Raw genomic sequence first — 16,799 nt, forward strand, 5'->3', positions numbered from 1 at the left:
GAAAACTGAGGAAAGTACTTTCCAGATGCTGTAACTAATTTTCAGAAAGAAGGAAAATTACTGTTTTTGCAAGAGACACCAGTTAAGATCTGAACTTCACGAGGAAATAAGTGAACAAGTGAGAAACCTGAAAAAAAATTTGGGACTTCTGAGGGACAGAAGATGAAAATAATAATAATTTAAAAAAGAGGCAGATGCTCTTAAGGATGGCTGCAGTGCTACACAATACATTTTTATGTTCTTGTTAAAGAATGCCATGGTGCCCAGCTTTACGCCCCAAAAAATAATTTACTAGACCATACGCAGTTAAGGGATAAAACTTTATTTAAAAAAAAAATTCAAATTTCACTTGACACATAAGTCTTAGTTGAGGTAAGTGAATGTACTAGTTGAAGAAAACTTTCAGGGTTGGATTTCATAAGCAGGTACCACTTGTTCTTGCAAGGCTCCGATACCCAGAGGTGAAAAATTGTGTCAAGTTTTCTGCCTACCTGAACTTGGCTGTGGAAGAACAGAATTTCAACCTTTTTAATTCAAGCTTTTTCTGATTCTTTGCATACTTTGTTACTTAATTACTCAGGGCAAGAGACGAGAGACTCTTCACCCCTCCCAGGTTTAAAAGGTGCAGCTCTAGAGGTGTCTGAACAGTACCTAATTTGCGATCTGGACAGCTAGGCTTATGCTAAGTTAAAAAAACCCAAAACCAACACAATAAAAGACCAAAACACCAGCCCAACATTGGCGAGCTGCCCTTGTTCAATATACAGCTAAAGCCCAAAGTCAGAAAAAACCAATTTCTTCTATGGCCAGGCTCTGTTCTCAAGGGGAGCAGCAGGGGCCCTCGCAGCCCTTCAGAGTCATCCCAAGCTGCTCTCTGTGAGCATTCGGAACAAACTGACAGGGCATCACCATCTCTGGAAGTACCTGAATAAAGGCTTAAGCTTAATTTCTAATACGTAAGTAAATATCCTGCAGAATCAATAGTCTGAGAAGTCCCTCCAAGAGCAGATGAGAAGGTACCTGACCCGTCGGTACCTCACCAAGTGTAGATATTCACAATTTTCGTTTCCATTTGGTAAAAGTACTAAGTTACAAGTAGTACCTTGTAGTTACCTCACAAGTAGTTACCTCACACCTGAAGTGTGTAAGTAAAATTACCAGCACGAGGCAATGGAGCAGGATTTCAGTCTGCTGCTGCTGGAGCAGCAGCCGGGCGCGCTCCCATCAGGGCTGGCACTGCTCTGTCAGCAGACAGGAAAAGAACGTTTAAAGATTATTGAAAATACTCTTCACAGGATAATTCAAAGGAACACTGAAAGTACAAGATAAGCTAGTATTCTTTTACTCCCTAACAGTGAAACAGTTTAGCTTGAAAAACTGAGAATACTGCAGGCTTTTTGTTGCTAACACTGGATAATCTCACCTGCAGGTGTCCCGTCTTCCTCACTTCCCCTCTTAACCTCCTTCTACCATGTGCAAGTTCTTTGTGTCCCTCTGAATCTACTCACAATTTTTTTTCTTGTAAATGGTATAAATATCAACTGTCATTCTCTTCTGAAATTCCTGTCCCCCTATTACAGATGCTTGGGGAAAAAATGCATGCTAATCTTTTTGTTCTGACAACGTGAGTATGGGCAATATTAACCTAATGTAAATTAAGCTTTTGAGGCCAGCATAGAGGGCTAATGTAGCATGTTGACACTGAAGAAAAAAGGGAAGAATGATTGTCAAGGTTTTATAAAAATATTGATATTCTAACGTGCTAAAATATATTTAATTTTAATTGAACTTGAGGTAAGAAGGTCCCTTTTAAGGCCCTCATTGAGCATTACTTTAAAATACTCTTTAAATCCAGTAGTATTGCAATCTTTTGACCGGGAATAGGCTCTTTGATAAGGTCATTCTAAGTCTTAGTTGTTCCTTAGGGGAAATAGTGGAAACTTTTTACGTAACTTCCGAATTCATTCATCAATTGATTCATAGGAATCAATTGATTCATAATGCTATCTTATCCCATCCTACCGCACGGAGGAGAGGGCTAAATTACCATCATTGCTCCATTTTGACTGCCACAGGTTACATCTGCTGGTGGGGTCTGGCCATGCTGCTGTCTCCCAAGGTGGGTCCCCAGCAGCGCTCCCCGCCTGCATCGGTGCCCTCGACCACAAACCTGCGCCACTGCAGGTGAACGCAACACGTTCCCGGGCCCATCTCTGGGACTTTCAGGAATCCCGCACAGCAGAACAGCCCTTCCCTTGCCTCTGCCGCAGAACAGAAAGAAGGTTGTCTCTGGGCCTTACAAGGGCTCTGTGAGGAGTCACGGCTGCCATCTGCACGTCATGCCGAAGTACGAAATGCTACGACTTGGTCTGACACAGGCTAAACTGTAACCAGGGAGGACATTCGGAGCAGATACAGGTAACTGTCCTACTCTGGGTATTGCTCTAGTCTGAGACAAGCATCCATGTGAAGCCGGTGTAAGCATCACCATGCAGCTACTCTGGGAAATATATTCCAAGTGACAACACAGAAAACACTTAAAGAAATATCTGGAAATAAGGCACTTCATTGAGACATTAACAGACTGGCTACATCCTAAAACAGACATTCTGGCTCAGACATCCTTGCTCCGGAGGAATGAACAGTACCGTGCATGGAAGAAATGGCTGTTGCATGCGGAACCACTCTCCATTCATACTATTAAGGCAGCATTGTGTACAAGGAAGTGTTGCAGGACGTCACTGCTCTAAATACTTTGCTCATTTTTGAGTGGTATAAATGAAACTTTGGTCCGTTACCACCCCTCCACCCCCCTAAATGTTTTCAGGCTTATTTCACAGAACAGCAGCATTAAGCAAAGTTAATTCTACACAACACGCGTACCCTGAGACTAGAGTACAATGAAATACTGACAAAAATCAAGTCTGGAGGAAAAAGGGAAAGGTCCTACGGACTGCTTAAATTAATCTGCCTACGCAAATGCCTGTTTCTAACTTTTTCCAGAGTAACAGATCCAATGTTTCACAATTATTTTTTGAAATGAATCCAGTAGGAAGTACAATATAGTGGAGTTCAAGTAGCATAAAGACAAGTTTTTGTTAACAGACCGTTGATGTCAAACAGCTGGAAACCCACATTTAACATTACACTTTGTAGCAAGAACAAAAGTCCCTTCACTCACTGCTAAAACACCAAAACTTTCCAGCCTGGGTATGAAAATGAACATCCAAAATACAAAGAGCCACAGCACCGATCAAGTACCCAGTCAAAGACGACTTCCCTGTTGTTAGAGCTAATGGTGACTCGAAGCTTGAAGTTTCCTCCCTCGTTGCTGCAAGGGCCCAACTGCACAACTTCCATGTCAAACGTCACAGTCGAGCCAGAAGTTACAGCAGGCAGTTGGTTTGTCATCTCTTTTCCATTTACAAATACTGCCCCTGAAACAGTCAAGAAAACAAACATTATTTCTCACTTTCTGTACACGCTAACATGGAATCACGGAATCTTCAGAGTTGGAAGGGACCTCTAGAGATCATCTAGTCCAACTCCCCTGCTAGAGCAGGATTGCCTAAAGCACATCCCTCAGGGCTGCATCCAGGCGGGTCTTGAAAATCTCCAGAGAAGGGGACTCCACACCCTCCCTGGGCAGCCTGTTCCAGTGCTCTGTCACCCTCGCTGTGAAGAAGTTTTTCCGTGTATTTGAACGGAACTTCCTATGTTCCAGCTTGTGCCCATTGCCCCTTGTCCTGTCGCTGGGAACCACTGAAAAGAGCCTGGCTCCGTCCTCCTTGAACCCACCCTTTAGATACTTGTAAACATTAATCGGGTCCCCCCTCAACCTTCTCTTCTCCAGGCTAAAGAGTCCCAGCTCTCTCAGCCTTTCCTCATAAGGGAGGTGCTCCAGTCCCATAATCATCTTGGTTGCCCTACGCTGGACTCGCTCCAGTAGTTCCCTGTCCCAATACTACATCTATTTTTTTTGCAGGCAAATAGAAGTGGAAAGCAACGCTGCCACGGTCCTTTCTGTCACATCAAACAGGTTGCAGTAAGTGCAAGCAGCAAAAGGTGACCTGCGATCTCACCAAAGATTTTAACTACACAATCGGTGTGTATGTAAAAGGTAGATGAAGTTGCTCATACGTGATCCAGGGATATAAAGAACCAGGGGCTATAGTGTTGGTGGGGGGGAAGTCACATTCTTCAATTCTGTGATTCAGACTCACCGTTTGTGCTAATGCACACAGCTTTATCCCGCTGCAAAGAATCATAGCCGTTCTGCTGCTCCACACACACTCCGAGGCTGTCTCGCCTGTCTGGCTGTCCCACGGTTTCAATCCTGCCAAGCAAAAAGTTAAGTCAAACCCTGAGGCTTTAAATCGAACCATACAATGAAATCCAGGCAGCAACACCCTGCCATTCCAGACCTCTCTGCTGTGCTCCGGGGCTTTCAACAAATCATCCAACCTCTTGGGGAGATCGCTGCAGAATGACCAGAAGTCCAACCAGCTTTTCCAACAGCTCCACTGACCAATGCGCTAACTATTAATCTGTACAAAACATCAATCTGCTTCCAGCGAACTTTCATTGTTATTTAATAGAATTCTCCACTGCCACGGCTTAGAGTCTTTTGAAGTGATTTCCAGTTCTCTGAAACAACCAATATGTGCAAAACTACAATCTACAATCATCTATACCAGATTACTGGTCAACATCATGTATTACGGCAAGACGGCTGTAGTGTCAGCAAGTATTTCATAAGCATAACTAAACCAGGGTTTTTTTGAGCCCCACTATATTCTGCCATAAAGGGGTGGGGGGGAAGGGTTATGTGTTTTGGTGGTGGTGGGTTGCTGGGTGTGGAGGAGCGTGTGGGTTTGTTTTGTTTTTTCACTAAATCAGCTTGGTGCAAATGGCCACTAAAAACAACATCTAGAAGGGCATTTACAATCTGGCTTCTGCTCAGCTGCGTTCAGGATTTTGGTCCTGGGAAAGAACCTCTGAAGAAAAAGCAAATAAGTTGTGCAAATGCCCTGGGATGCAGTTCCCTTTGGGCCCAGCAGCTGAGCGAGGCTGTACAGTTTGTACGCTGAGGGGCTCCTCTGTATTTATAATCCTTCCTCTCGTACTGCTATCTCTCAAAGCCTCAGGAAACTGAGATGGTCTTTTCTAGAAAGTAAACCAGTGGTTATTTTCATTACAGCTTGAGAGAAAGAGCAGCATGGATACATGGCTGTTGCCAAAAACCAGAAAAACTTCAGCGGAAGCTTTTAAGAACTGGAAATTAAACTGGGCAGTAGACTGGTGCACAATGGGTTAACTCTTTCTAGACAAACAGGGAAGATAAAATTGGAACCATGTTTTACTTTTGCACTCCATTAGGTTTCTCAGTCCCCTGGGAACATCACTAAGATAGCAAAAGCTTTGTACTGTAAAGCAAAACAACAACAAAAAATTTAATATTTAAATATCTAAGAAGCTTTTAACTTGGAAGTGATCCACCATGTTTTCCCAAAACAACTTTAAATGAGATTTCAAGTTCATTTTGGTACTCTACTTTAGATTTTAAACTCTGTCTGTGTTACCAGTGAAGCTTTATAAACAAGTATTTATCTGTAAACTTGGGAGGTAAAGCCTTTGTGCTTCGGTAACATTAATTCATTCCATGCCTAGTTAAGGGAGCCCTTCTTGAGTTTTGCATTGGAAATAAGTGTACAGTCACAAAAATTACCAAAAATGCATAATTAAAAACCCATTAAAAAGTAGGAATTCTATCACATCACACTTGCTGGCTCATTTATACAGGTCAAGGTCACCTGGACCAACAGCAGCAGGAAGAAAAAGCCCACCACACAAGTACCAGGGCAGGGACTACCCAGAGGGAGGAGTGATGGAGCCTTCACACCGGAGTTAGACTGGGACCAGCTGAACGTTTGAGGTCCAGCGCTCCCAGCGGCATCCATGCTAAATCCAGGCCGAGGCCGCGTTTTTCGTGGCGCACCCCTGTATCCATCACAGCCAGCACCAGGGCTGCCCTCCTGCACCGCTGCCCTTAGGTGGGGGAGCGGGCTGGGCTGCACCCTGGCACACACGAGGGAAGAGCCAAACCCTCCTCGCACCGTAACGAGGAAGCACAACCCGAGTGCCCAAGACAACAGCCAACCTGTGACTCTGCAGTGGCCTTCCTCCTCTCTGCTGCATGGGGAAGAAGGCCAGGATCTGGTATAGATCACCATTCCTTTCCTTCCTGGGGTTTCATTTTTCAGCAATTAATAACCAGCCCAAGTACAGCACAGAGCATCACTGCACAATCTCCTAAGCTTCGCTTTACTAGGCTGATTTTTCCTATCACATTAACAAAGTTTTCTCGAGCTCCTATCATTCCTGGGACTTAAAATTTTAAAAAGGGCACAGAATACATGGTAGGAAGAATGCTCAGTGGGACACTGTTTTGAATCCCTTCTCGCCACTTCCAATGCAGCAGAGGCAAAAACCTGCCCCTGCAGCCTACAGACACCAAACCAGTTCAACCACTGCCAGTTTCCATCTGTCTCAGAGCAGAGAGAAGCAGATCTGTGGGCGATCGCATGCGCTTCCTCTGTATGAGCTGTCAGGAGCATTGTGGTGGGCTCCTGACGGAGTCAGGATGAGCTTCACAGGGCGTCTGCTGGATGATCCCAACCCACCAGCCTGGCTGGACTGCCTGTGGCCTCCCACGGCAAGCAAAAGCTTTAGAGACAGCCGCAGAGCGGGGTGTGCAGGGAAACCTTCCCTTTCCCAATGGGCGGCTCCCTGAAGGCTGCAAAGAAACAGGAGGAGTCCTGACTTAAAGCAGCGATGTTCTCCTACAACTTGTCCAAACGCCTCACCTCAGAGGTAACTAAAGCAGTCCATCGTTAAAAAGCAAATATAAAGCATTGTATTTACCCCAGCTTCACTTTTCACTGATGAGGTAGGTATTCCTGTGTCCTGAACACAAAAGAATACGAAGCTGCTTCACAAACATCTGTAATGTGAACCTTGCTTATTTGTCTTGCTCTGCAAAGCCACTTATCCCCTTGTGAATATAGTTTTGTTTCAACAGATGGAGAAAGCCAGGAGCCAAGTGCTACGTCTCCCTGCTCAGAAAAATCTCACACACTTTCAAACAGGAAGCAACTCTTGGACCTTGGAAGAGGAACAAAATGATTTTTGAGGTTGTCTTCAATCTTAAGATTTGTGCCATTATAGTTCTTGTGGACACATGCTTGTTAGTGCTCTGCCATCCTGAAACAATCTCCTCTTGGAGAGGAGTCCACATTACCAAAATGTCAAGCAAAAGCTTTTCATGTGTTACCAATAAAAAAAGATAAAAGGCATTGGTCTGAAAGAGAACCAAGGGAAACCTCAAAGTTCTGCCTTTAATTTCACGGGCATTTCTGAGCCAAGAGACGTTAAATCTAGCAACAGATTTCAAATGAAAGCTTGAGATCTTTTTATCTCATCTCAGACAGGGCAACTGAATACATCCTCAGACTACAACCATCTGAAGTTAAGATAATTCATTATCAGGAAGGGAGAAATGAAACACCATGGAATGAGTTACAAAAATGACATGAAAAACTCCCTTAAATTGCCTCTGGGGATTGCCTACTGTTCAGCAAGTAGTTTTATTTAACCAAGGAAAGATGGAATAAAGCTTCAGAGCCTCTGAGGTCTGTAATTACAACTGACATATCCATAAGGAAGCTCCTCATACTCCGTTAAACAGCATCATCGCAGGGACACGACTACAGGCAGCAAAGCTGCCAAGGTTTTTAATCACATTCTGTGTCAAATGAAAAGCTTGAATTTCACAAGATCCCTTCTCCACTTGAGCGTTTCTAATGCAAGTTTCAAGTAGTAGCCTGATCACCACTAATTATGTCAGCTGTTCAAGACATCAGTGCCAGACTGCCATTCTTACCTGTCCCAGCAGCACATACAGTGTTTTTGTGTACAAAGTAATCAAAGCGTGTGGGTAGTCTGGGAGGGAAAGCACCCCCTGGCCCAAGGTTGAAAAAAATAGGTAGCGAGCCTCCGCTGGCGTCTGACCAGCCATTAACAGCTGCTACAAAACTCCAGGAAGTTCCAATTTCCACAGGTTTGCTCAGCACAGGCTATATTTCACCACCCCCCAGGAGTTCGCTCTTGTCTCTGTTTCAGATGGCTGCAGGTCCTACAAAAACATCAGGTTTTTTCCTAAAGAGCCAGCAAGTAGAAGTAAAGAGAAGGAAGTTCAGACTTCGCACAGACATGCTACCTTGACTGGGGCTGAGCTGATGTAAAACTCAGACACGCATCCTGACCCAGGTTTACATGCCAATAAGGGACTAGAGAAAGAAGCTTGGTTTGCAGGAGAGGGATCAGAGAACAGCTGCCCAGAAAGTACTTGCCTGAATGTTAATGTTTGCCCACAGAAATATGTAGGAGCTTTGGAGTAGAGCACACCGCATGACTGAGAATCATTTCGAAGTGCTATGTTTCTTCGACTGCTCAAGCTGTAACCCTCCAAACCCGTTGTCCATTCTTCAAAGAAAGAAAAAATAAAAAAGCAGCATGAACCTCAACTTCACCAGCTCTCCGTGCAAAGTAAAGTCAGTCACAACGTCCACTCACTTTCCCTTATATGAAGCTTAAGCTCTGTAAAGAACAGGGGCTGGCTTTGCCGCCTTCTGCTGGAGAGATTTATTTTTCATATCGTTTGCAATTACAAAAAATACTTCCCAGCTCGCAGGGTTCACCAGAATTTCACTCTTTGCTATGATCCCTGCAAAGTCATTTTGTAGGCAAAGCAAAACCTTCATGACCCACTGCCCTTAAAAATTTGCAAGTGCAGCAAAAATTTCGTTTTTTCTTTCTCCAGTATAAGAGCTTGTTACGTGACTGTAGGTCATTAAACAATGCTTAGGTAGGGGTGAGGGAAAAAATGCCTCACTTCTGAGTCACGGATGCTTTCAAGGCTAAGCAGTGAGTACCTGCGGGAAAGGATCGCTAACTACCACTCACACCATGAAGCAAAGAATAAATTCTAGGCTGAAAGGCTAGTTCATCACACATTACACACATACAGCACAGCTAAGGACGCCCCATCATCATACAAAAAGCAGCTCCGTAAGTCATTCAGCCATAGACCTTCAGGAGTGCACTGAGGACACAGGCTGAAAATGAACAGCAACACAACAGTACCATGGGGAACGAGCGTGGTACAGCCAAACTGAGGAACACTCCATGGACTCCATTCTTGCCGTCCATCTCCTCGGGCACAGACTCTGAACTGGTAATCAACGTTAGGATCAATGTGCAGCACAATGAACTCTGTCTCAGAGCCGACATACACATCTTCAAAGTGACTAGCAGTACTCTTACGATATTGTAGTCTGTAATCCTGTGGTATGAAGTCATCATCCACCTAGAGAAACAGTCACTGCATTAATAAAGGACCCCCTCTTTTTTTCCCTTCACCTCTGAAGCAGCACATACTAGGGTAGTACTGCAGGCTGCCATCAAAGGCGATTCAGAGTCTCAAGGTAAAGAGCAGAAAGCATACCTTACAGAAAATAATATCAGTGTCTGAAGCAACCAATACAAAAGTAGTGTAAGAATGGCTCGATCACAGTTTAAAAGTATCTATAGAAGAAGAAATATTTAACAGAAGGCTCTTCAATCTAGCAGAGGTATAACAAGATTCTTCAGCCAAAAGCTAAAAACAGATCTGCAGAAGAAATTCAGTGCCAATTTTTAACAGCAAGGGAAAGTCACTATTACCCATCATAAACTGCTCCAGGGAATGATTTCCAATTCTTTGACCTCTCTAAGTCAAAAGAGTTCCCCTCCTACACCCCCCAAAAACTTCACTATCCCTCAGGCATGACCAAATTCAGGGAACTCCTCTATAGCCCAGAAAATCAGGCCACAGGTGACAATAGCGCCTATAGTTTTATAATCTGAATCCACACCCAGAAGGTAAGGACGGCTGATCAATGGCTGGCTGTTGCTAGAACAACAAAAGTTTGTTTAAATCTGGCAAGGAGCGTAGAACTGTCTAACAACAACTAAACCACATCAGAGCACAGCGGTGGTTTACTCAAAAACAGGTTTTGTGTATTGAAGAGAAAGGCTGCTTGACTAGCTAATGCCAATACTAGAATATTTTCTCGTTCTATCCACTGCATCTCCCTAAGAACACAGACATGTTTAGGGGTAACAGCGTAACAGAACAGGTTCAGCCTCAGCCTGCATCCGCTAAACGTCTTCAAAGGGAACAGCAGCATCACCCCAGCAATGAAGTTCAGTCTCACTGAGAGCGTTCGGCTGTCATTGCCACACAAACAAACCACAAATGGCTACGTGCAAATCATCTCTGTCAGAAACACACACCCCAGGATTTCTTGGTCTTGTTTGACCAACAGCATTGCAGATGGACTTCTCTCTGCTATTCATTTGTTTAGTGGGAAGGGTATGTGAAGGAGGTGTTTCCTGCTGGCGCAGGACCTGGCCCGTGCTGAAGCAGGGGTAGCAGTGTTTCCAGCTGAGCCCCCGACGCTCCCACACCCCGGGAAGGAGACTGCGAGGCAAAGGTGCATTAGCGTGTCGGCCCTTTCTACCTGCAGATGGGAGCAGCAGAGTCCCACAGCAAGAGTCTAACACACAAGTGCCACTGCCAGGCAGACACAAACCCCAGCGCCAACCACAACATCACTAGATGAAGCCATTGCCGTAAAAATCTCTTCTAACGATACACTGGAGTGGACTATTCCTTTGGTGGCTGTCGAGAATCCAGAATGGAAGTGGCTTTTTCAGTTTCTTTCAAGAAAACTGAAGTCTGAATGATTTTCACCCAGGATGTTTTACCCACCTTACACCATCGGACTAAAATACCTCCAGGCTTTTCAACGAACTCCTCTAGCTGTACAGGTGGGCGAGATGCCACAGTTCCATGGCTGAATATTTGATTTTTCAATATAGTAAGAAGGCAGTCATCCAACTGGGCAGATAAACAAGGCACGTCAACCAAGGAGGGCACTTCTGGTAAGCTGAGAAAGGAAAGTTTGCTGTAATGAAAAGGGCCAGCTTCTACAGATCCATATTTTGTCCACACACTTGAATGTGTGCAGATTTGCAAAGAGAGAACAGATGCAGAAATTGGCATGTGCATTTCAAACTTAAAAGACTCAGAAAACATTGTATTTCAGCCCTAACCAGACTGTTTCTCAGTAAATACTCTCAAATACAGGCTGTTCCACAAGGAGTGGTTCCATCATTCACAAATAAACAGCCTATAACTCTACCGAACATATGGAGGTTGAAAATGACTCCATTCTGCGACTGCCAGCACCAGTGAAAGTCTGTGAAACAAACAGGACAGCAACACCTCAAAAGAATCTTTTAAGGCAACAGAGCGGAAGGCTTTTGTTTCAAAGAGAAAAGATGTCCTATAAAGAAAAGCACACGTGCCACTGCCTCAGATCTCCTCAGCGTGTCAGTGTCTTACCTATCCAGCTGAATGTGTAAAGCTTTTTTTGTAAAGCTGCACAGTTTCTCGTTCCGTTGTCCCACATCTCCACGGACTGCACTCTCTCCTGGAATCAAACGGTAAAAATATTCCTCATGAGAAAACGTCCAAGAAAGGCATTCCTTGCTTGAAAGAAGAACCAGTTCTGACACAAACAACCAATTAAATACGAAGCATTCTCAGCACTTTTACTAGACTCTTACATAGAAAATACAATTATAGTTAACAACATAAAGCTTATCTGGCAGCTTTTGAAACTCTCAAAGCTTCCTGTAGGCACACCCATAACAGATGTAATAATCTGCCTCAGGTCTCAGACAGTAGCAGAACTGGGGTCAGATGCCAGAAGTCAGGATCATTAATCCCTTCCTCCACCTGCTTTAAAGGAAGAAAAAAGCAACGCACCTTCACTGAGCAGAAAATTAAAAAGCAGGAGCTTAAAAGCAAACAGTAATTTCAACCATTGTTCTGTTTGCTACAATCTAAATGGTAACTATTGTCATAATGAAGGAAATAATCCATGCATTAAAGCATGGAGATAAATAGAAATCTTTTCATAAGCTTTCCATATAAAGTAGCGTCCCACACTTCAGCTTACACAGATGTATGCTCCATTCTCTTATCTGATGACTTGATGGTAATTTACAACATAAGCAAGCTCAGTCTTTCTCCAAATGGAGGATTACAAATGTTACAAATCTCTAAAGAAAAGCACACGTCACAATTGGCAGCAGGAGATTTAATAACCATGGAAGCTTAACTCCTTTCTGACTCAGAGGCAACGTCTGCTCATTTTGACGACATGACTTGGCAATGCTCATACTGCTGCAGAGGGAATGGTGACTCAGGGGAGAGGATGCACGCAGCTAGTCAGGTTCTCATGGGATCTGATAGAAACTCGTATAAAACACCGGCAATCTTTGCCACCATCCTGTGATCCAGTAACTTGAGAGGTAAAATCAAAACAGGGTGACTACCAACCACTACCAGAGGTCGTGGCGCTAGAAAAAAATCCCAACAAATTAATTCTTAAATATTGCCATTCTTCCTGTGAGCAGGAGCCATAGAGCTCCCAAGCCAGCACGGTTCCTTAAGCGCAAAGCTCAGGCCTGAGTGGAAGCTGGTACGTCTCCTGCCCGTGGGAGGCTGCTCAAGCACTTTAGTTCACAAAACTGAGATCACGTTGAAAGAAAGTTAAAGTTGAGACATGAGAACAATGCAAGGAAACTGCCAACATACTCATGGCTCAGACACGCTCCCCGTAGGTTCTCCAGTGTGGGGAAAACAGTCAAGAGTGACATTCCTTTCTGGCTAGATATTTAGCATCAGTAGGGTGCAAACTGGCCCTTACAGTAATATTCCACATTTCTATTTTTGTCTGCCCCACCCTCAAAGTTTATGGAGCAATTTTTCCAATACAGTGGCCATTCCATCAATATTGAGCATAATCACACTTAACAGGAATGATAATTTGTTTACTTCAGCGGCTATCCCATTAAGACGCAAATAACTTTCTTCAACCAACGGAGAGATTTTATTATTATGGTACCCAACATGGTACTCAACATTTGGTTTGAGAGAAGTCCAAAACAAGCCAAACATGCTGATTGTAACAGGAACGTTTCAGTCTTCCAGAGAAGACATGCTGGTAGGTAGAGCTAAGTCTTAAGATCAGGTCCTGCCTTACCGTCCCGGAGCAGATCATCGGCTGTACTGACTCCGTGCTCTATTAGCTTCTGGCATTCATCCAAGGGTTTGATGCTCTCTTGCTCTATGGCATCCACTTCCTGCAGCAGTGACATCAGTCGCTCATCCAACAGCTTCTTCAGGGTCCCTTTCAAATCATTAAAATGTTGCTCAAGCACATCTCTGGTCAATGTTGCACTTTCTCTGATCTAAATTCAGGTAACAGGAAAGAAGGAGTCAGGATAAAGGCAAAGGCCACGCGCATCTTTTATTTTTCTGAACCACCTCATCTGCATCTGCTGGGGAAAAGCTGTCTGTAAAGTCACCTTTAAATAAAAGGACCATTGGCAGGTAACAAACTAGTGGTTTTAGCACACATACAGCAGGGAAGGAGGCAAAGAAACTAGCCTGGACAAGGGGAAGAGCATTTTAACTAGGCAAATCTAGATAACCTCTGAGGCTGGAGCTAAATACAAACTGGGTTACATGTACTTCAATCATGGAATTTTTCTTGTCAGAAAAGACCAAATGCTCTGTAGGTCTTCTCCCTGCCACCCCTCAAAACTGCTGCAATCCTGTTCAAACACAACTCTGTCATCCTATACAGTAATCCTCACTGGAAAGAAGAGGGTATCGGACTTTTAGAAGACTATCTAGAAGCACTTTTGCCAGGCCCTACCACTTCACTGAATTTTTTAAATCCTTGTAAAGCTGCTTTCTTTTATTATTTTTTTTTTCAAATAGCCACCTTTGATTTGTCTGTGCTGCAGGGTTACAGGGCGAACAGCAACTCTGTTTTGATTCTGGAAGAACTAGACCACAGAAGGTTCTACAAGTGCTTATTAAAATGCTTGCAAACTTGCTGAATCTGACTTTTAGGGAAGAAACCACATTTGAACATCCCTGAGCTAAAGATGCAGAAGTCAGAACTAAACATCTCCCTACGGACAACTTTTCTAAGTCACACAAACAAGGAAACACTGCAACATGCACATGGGGCCTTACACGTAATTTCTAGATCTTTATAAGTACAGACAACCAACACAGGAAGTTCTCTGGTTAGGTAAAATAAATTTCCTCTTTAAGTAATATTCATGAACCTCTGCAGCTGCTGCACAGCTCGGTTTCCCTTCTCTTGTTATTTCATCGCTTGAGAAAAAAAAAGGAAGTATTTAGCTTTGTGAAGGGGTGGGGCGGAGGAAGACAGAACAGTCACTTCTCGAAGCCCATTACCTCCATTACACGCAGATACAAACCCAACAATTCGGCCTCAGAACTGCAGGTGCTACCAGCTACGCAGAAGAGGAAATGCAAGTCCCTGAACATACAGAGCTGCGTGAAGCTTGTCGAAAATCGTGTCCCACTGGTCCAAAAAAAAAAAAGATGCAACGCAAGTGATCTAAAGCGCTTTTCCTACCACATCGGCCCACCAGTCTCCAAATAATAAAGCTTCCGCAATCTGGACCCCAGTCTAAGACACTCAGCACTTCTGGACACAGGGAATCCTTGGATGTGTGTGGTGTGCCTGATTCTCTGTGGACAAAATAGCATGTGGTACTAAAGATGGAAAGAGAGAAAACAGAAACAAGCACACAAGCAAAGAAATTCCCCCAGAGGGGAAAAGGAAAGGTAGGTAAGCTAATGAAACACTCAGAAAGACAAACCAGCTCCCCCTCCATGCATTTTGAGATACGAGGCAACACTCTGAGATGACAAGGTTTGGATTAAAGACAGTCATGAACAATTCATTTTCATAAGTAGCTTGCGGTTCTGAAGATGACTAATTTAATGCCCAGTGATCGCCTACATTCGCTCAGTAGCAGGACACTAACCTAGCAGATTTATAGCAGGTTTCTATGCTAATGGAATCTGCTTCAGAGACTCAATCAGGTCACCATGGAAACAGTTTCTGAGTTTGATGTTTACTTTATTTACGCCTTGCAGAGCTGAATCAAAGATAGTAAGGCATTGGTTCTAGGCTGCAAAAGCTAAAATGCTTAGAAGATGTCTTAGCAGAGAAGCCAATCCTTCGCTGGCTCTCCACAATCACCCTGCCCGCATTTGCATACGTTATCATGCATCTTCAGCACAGAGTGGGTGGGTTATTAGTCCCAATGAAAACTCTCCTCTGGCTTCAGTGCACAGCTGCAGAAAAACCAGCTAACCTGGAACGCTGGCAACACTTCTACGTGACCCACAGAGTACGTGACCCACAGAGGTTGGTGCATGGGCACAGCAGAGTTCAGGACAGCAACCAAAGAGCAACTTGCCTAGGCAGGAATCTTTTAGATGCGATGGCAAGGAGACAGGCACAATGCTTCCTATAAAATAAGATTTAGCATCCCAACTGCTTTAGAAAATGTAGTTCCTTTAGACATAGAATCATGCTAGAATCATAGAATACCAGGTTGGAAGTGACCTCAAGGAACTTCTAGTCCAACCTTTCTTAGCAAAAGCACAGTCTGGACAAGGCGGCCTAGCACCCTGTCCAGACAAGTCTTTATTCTTGCCTACGAAACCTTCCTATCATCCCAGAAAAAACAGGTTCAGTTCAGTAACAGACTTCAACTCACACCCCTTCCTTCCTTCCTGATACTTCTATATCCATCCATTCCCAAATCCTCCATCTGCAGCACTTACAGAGGCAGCACACAGACGTCCCTGAAGATGCAGACAACCACAAGGGTCACCACCACCATCACCCAACTCCAGGTCTAGCAGGATTCCTTCTCCACCCTCCTCTTTCCCTTCACAGAATCGCAGAATGGTTTGGGTTGGAAGGGACCTTTAAAGATAATCTAGTCCAACCCCCCTGCGGTGAGCAGGGACATCTTCAACTAGATGTTGCTCAGAACCTCATCCAACCTGACCTGGAATGTTTCCAGGGATGGGGCATCTCTCGCTTCTCTGGGCAACCGTGTCTCATCACCCTCAGCATGAAAAATTTCTTCCTTATATCTAGCCTAAATCTTCCCTCTTTTAGGTTAAGGCCGTTGCCCCTTATCCTTACGTGTCCCACCCGAGACAGGGCGCTACCCGGGTTAGGAGGGTACACAGAAGCTGTGACACAGAAGGACAGGGCTGCGGACCGAGCACCGCCGCTGCCCCGGGGGAGGCTCGCTGAGGGCCGCCTCCCGCGCCCGGAGCCCCGTGCGGCCGCCTCCCGCCCGCCGGCCCCCTCCGGGGCACCTCCGGAGCGCCCGGTCCGCTCCCCACCTGCTCCCGCGCCTGCTGCAGCCCCCGCAGCCGCTGCTCCAGCTCCCGCCGGTAGCTCCGCGCCGCCTCGATGCTCTCCTGAGCCTCCTGCAAGAGGAGCCGCGCCTCGGCCTCGGCCTCCATGGGCAGCCGCGGCGGCGGGCGGGCCTCGCCCCCGGAAGGGCCGCACGTCCGGGCTCGGCGCCCGGCGGGGAGGGGCGGGAAGGGCGGCGGGGACTGGCCCCGCGCCCGCGGCCCCGGCCCCGCCCCGTGACGTCACGCGCCCCACCCCTCTCTGCGCCGCGGCGCGAAAACCCGACCGGCAGCGGCGAAGCGGGGGCGGCGGGGAGCGGCTCCCCCCGGCACGTGACCTGGCCCGCGGGGGGTG

At 45.4% G+C, this 16,799-nt stretch overlaps 1 protein-coding gene across 1 annotated transcript; it reads right to left on the reverse strand.

The window, feature by feature from the left end:
• Nucleotides 1-301: 301 nt before the first annotated feature.
• On the reverse strand, nt 302-16,722 carry CRLF3 (cytokine receptor like factor 3). The gene is made up of 8 exons (XM_063352560.1): nt 16,433-16,722; nt 13,218-13,425; nt 11,510-11,597; nt 10,874-11,051; nt 9,205-9,427; nt 8,412-8,544; nt 4,224-4,336; nt 302-3,437 (listed from the first exon to the last, which is right to left on the reverse strand). Exons 1-8 carry the CDS (start codon nt 16,553-16,555, stop codon nt 3,184-3,186), a joined length of 1,320 nt encoding a protein of 439 aa, XP_063208630.1. The 5' UTR covers nt 16,556-16,722; the 3' UTR covers nt 302-3,183.
• Between the last annotated feature and the right edge of the window lie 77 nt (nt 16,723-16,799).

The sequence above is a fragment of the Chroicocephalus ridibundus genome, chromosome 14 (genome assembly GCF_963924245.1).
Source record: "Chroicocephalus ridibundus chromosome 14, bChrRid1.1, whole genome shotgun sequence".
Classification (NCBI taxonomy): domain Eukaryota; kingdom Metazoa; phylum Chordata; class Aves; order Charadriiformes; family Laridae; genus Chroicocephalus; species Chroicocephalus ridibundus.

Excerpts from the sequence above, each read along its gene's own strand:
- CRLF3 (XM_063352560.1), bottom strand. The coding sequence starts at position 16,555 with ATGGAGGCCGAGGCCGAGGCGCGGCTCCTCTTGCAGGAGGCTCAGGAG. Across the intron at positions 11,598-13,217 it reads CGATGATCTGCTCCGGGACG|GAGAGAGTGCAGTCCGTGGA; the intron begins GTAAGGCAGGAC and ends GTTTGATTCCAG. Across the intron at positions 8,545-9,204 it reads TACCACGCTCGTTCCCCATG|AATGGACAACGGGTTTGGAG; the intron begins GTACTGTTGTGT and ends CTTTCTTTGAAG.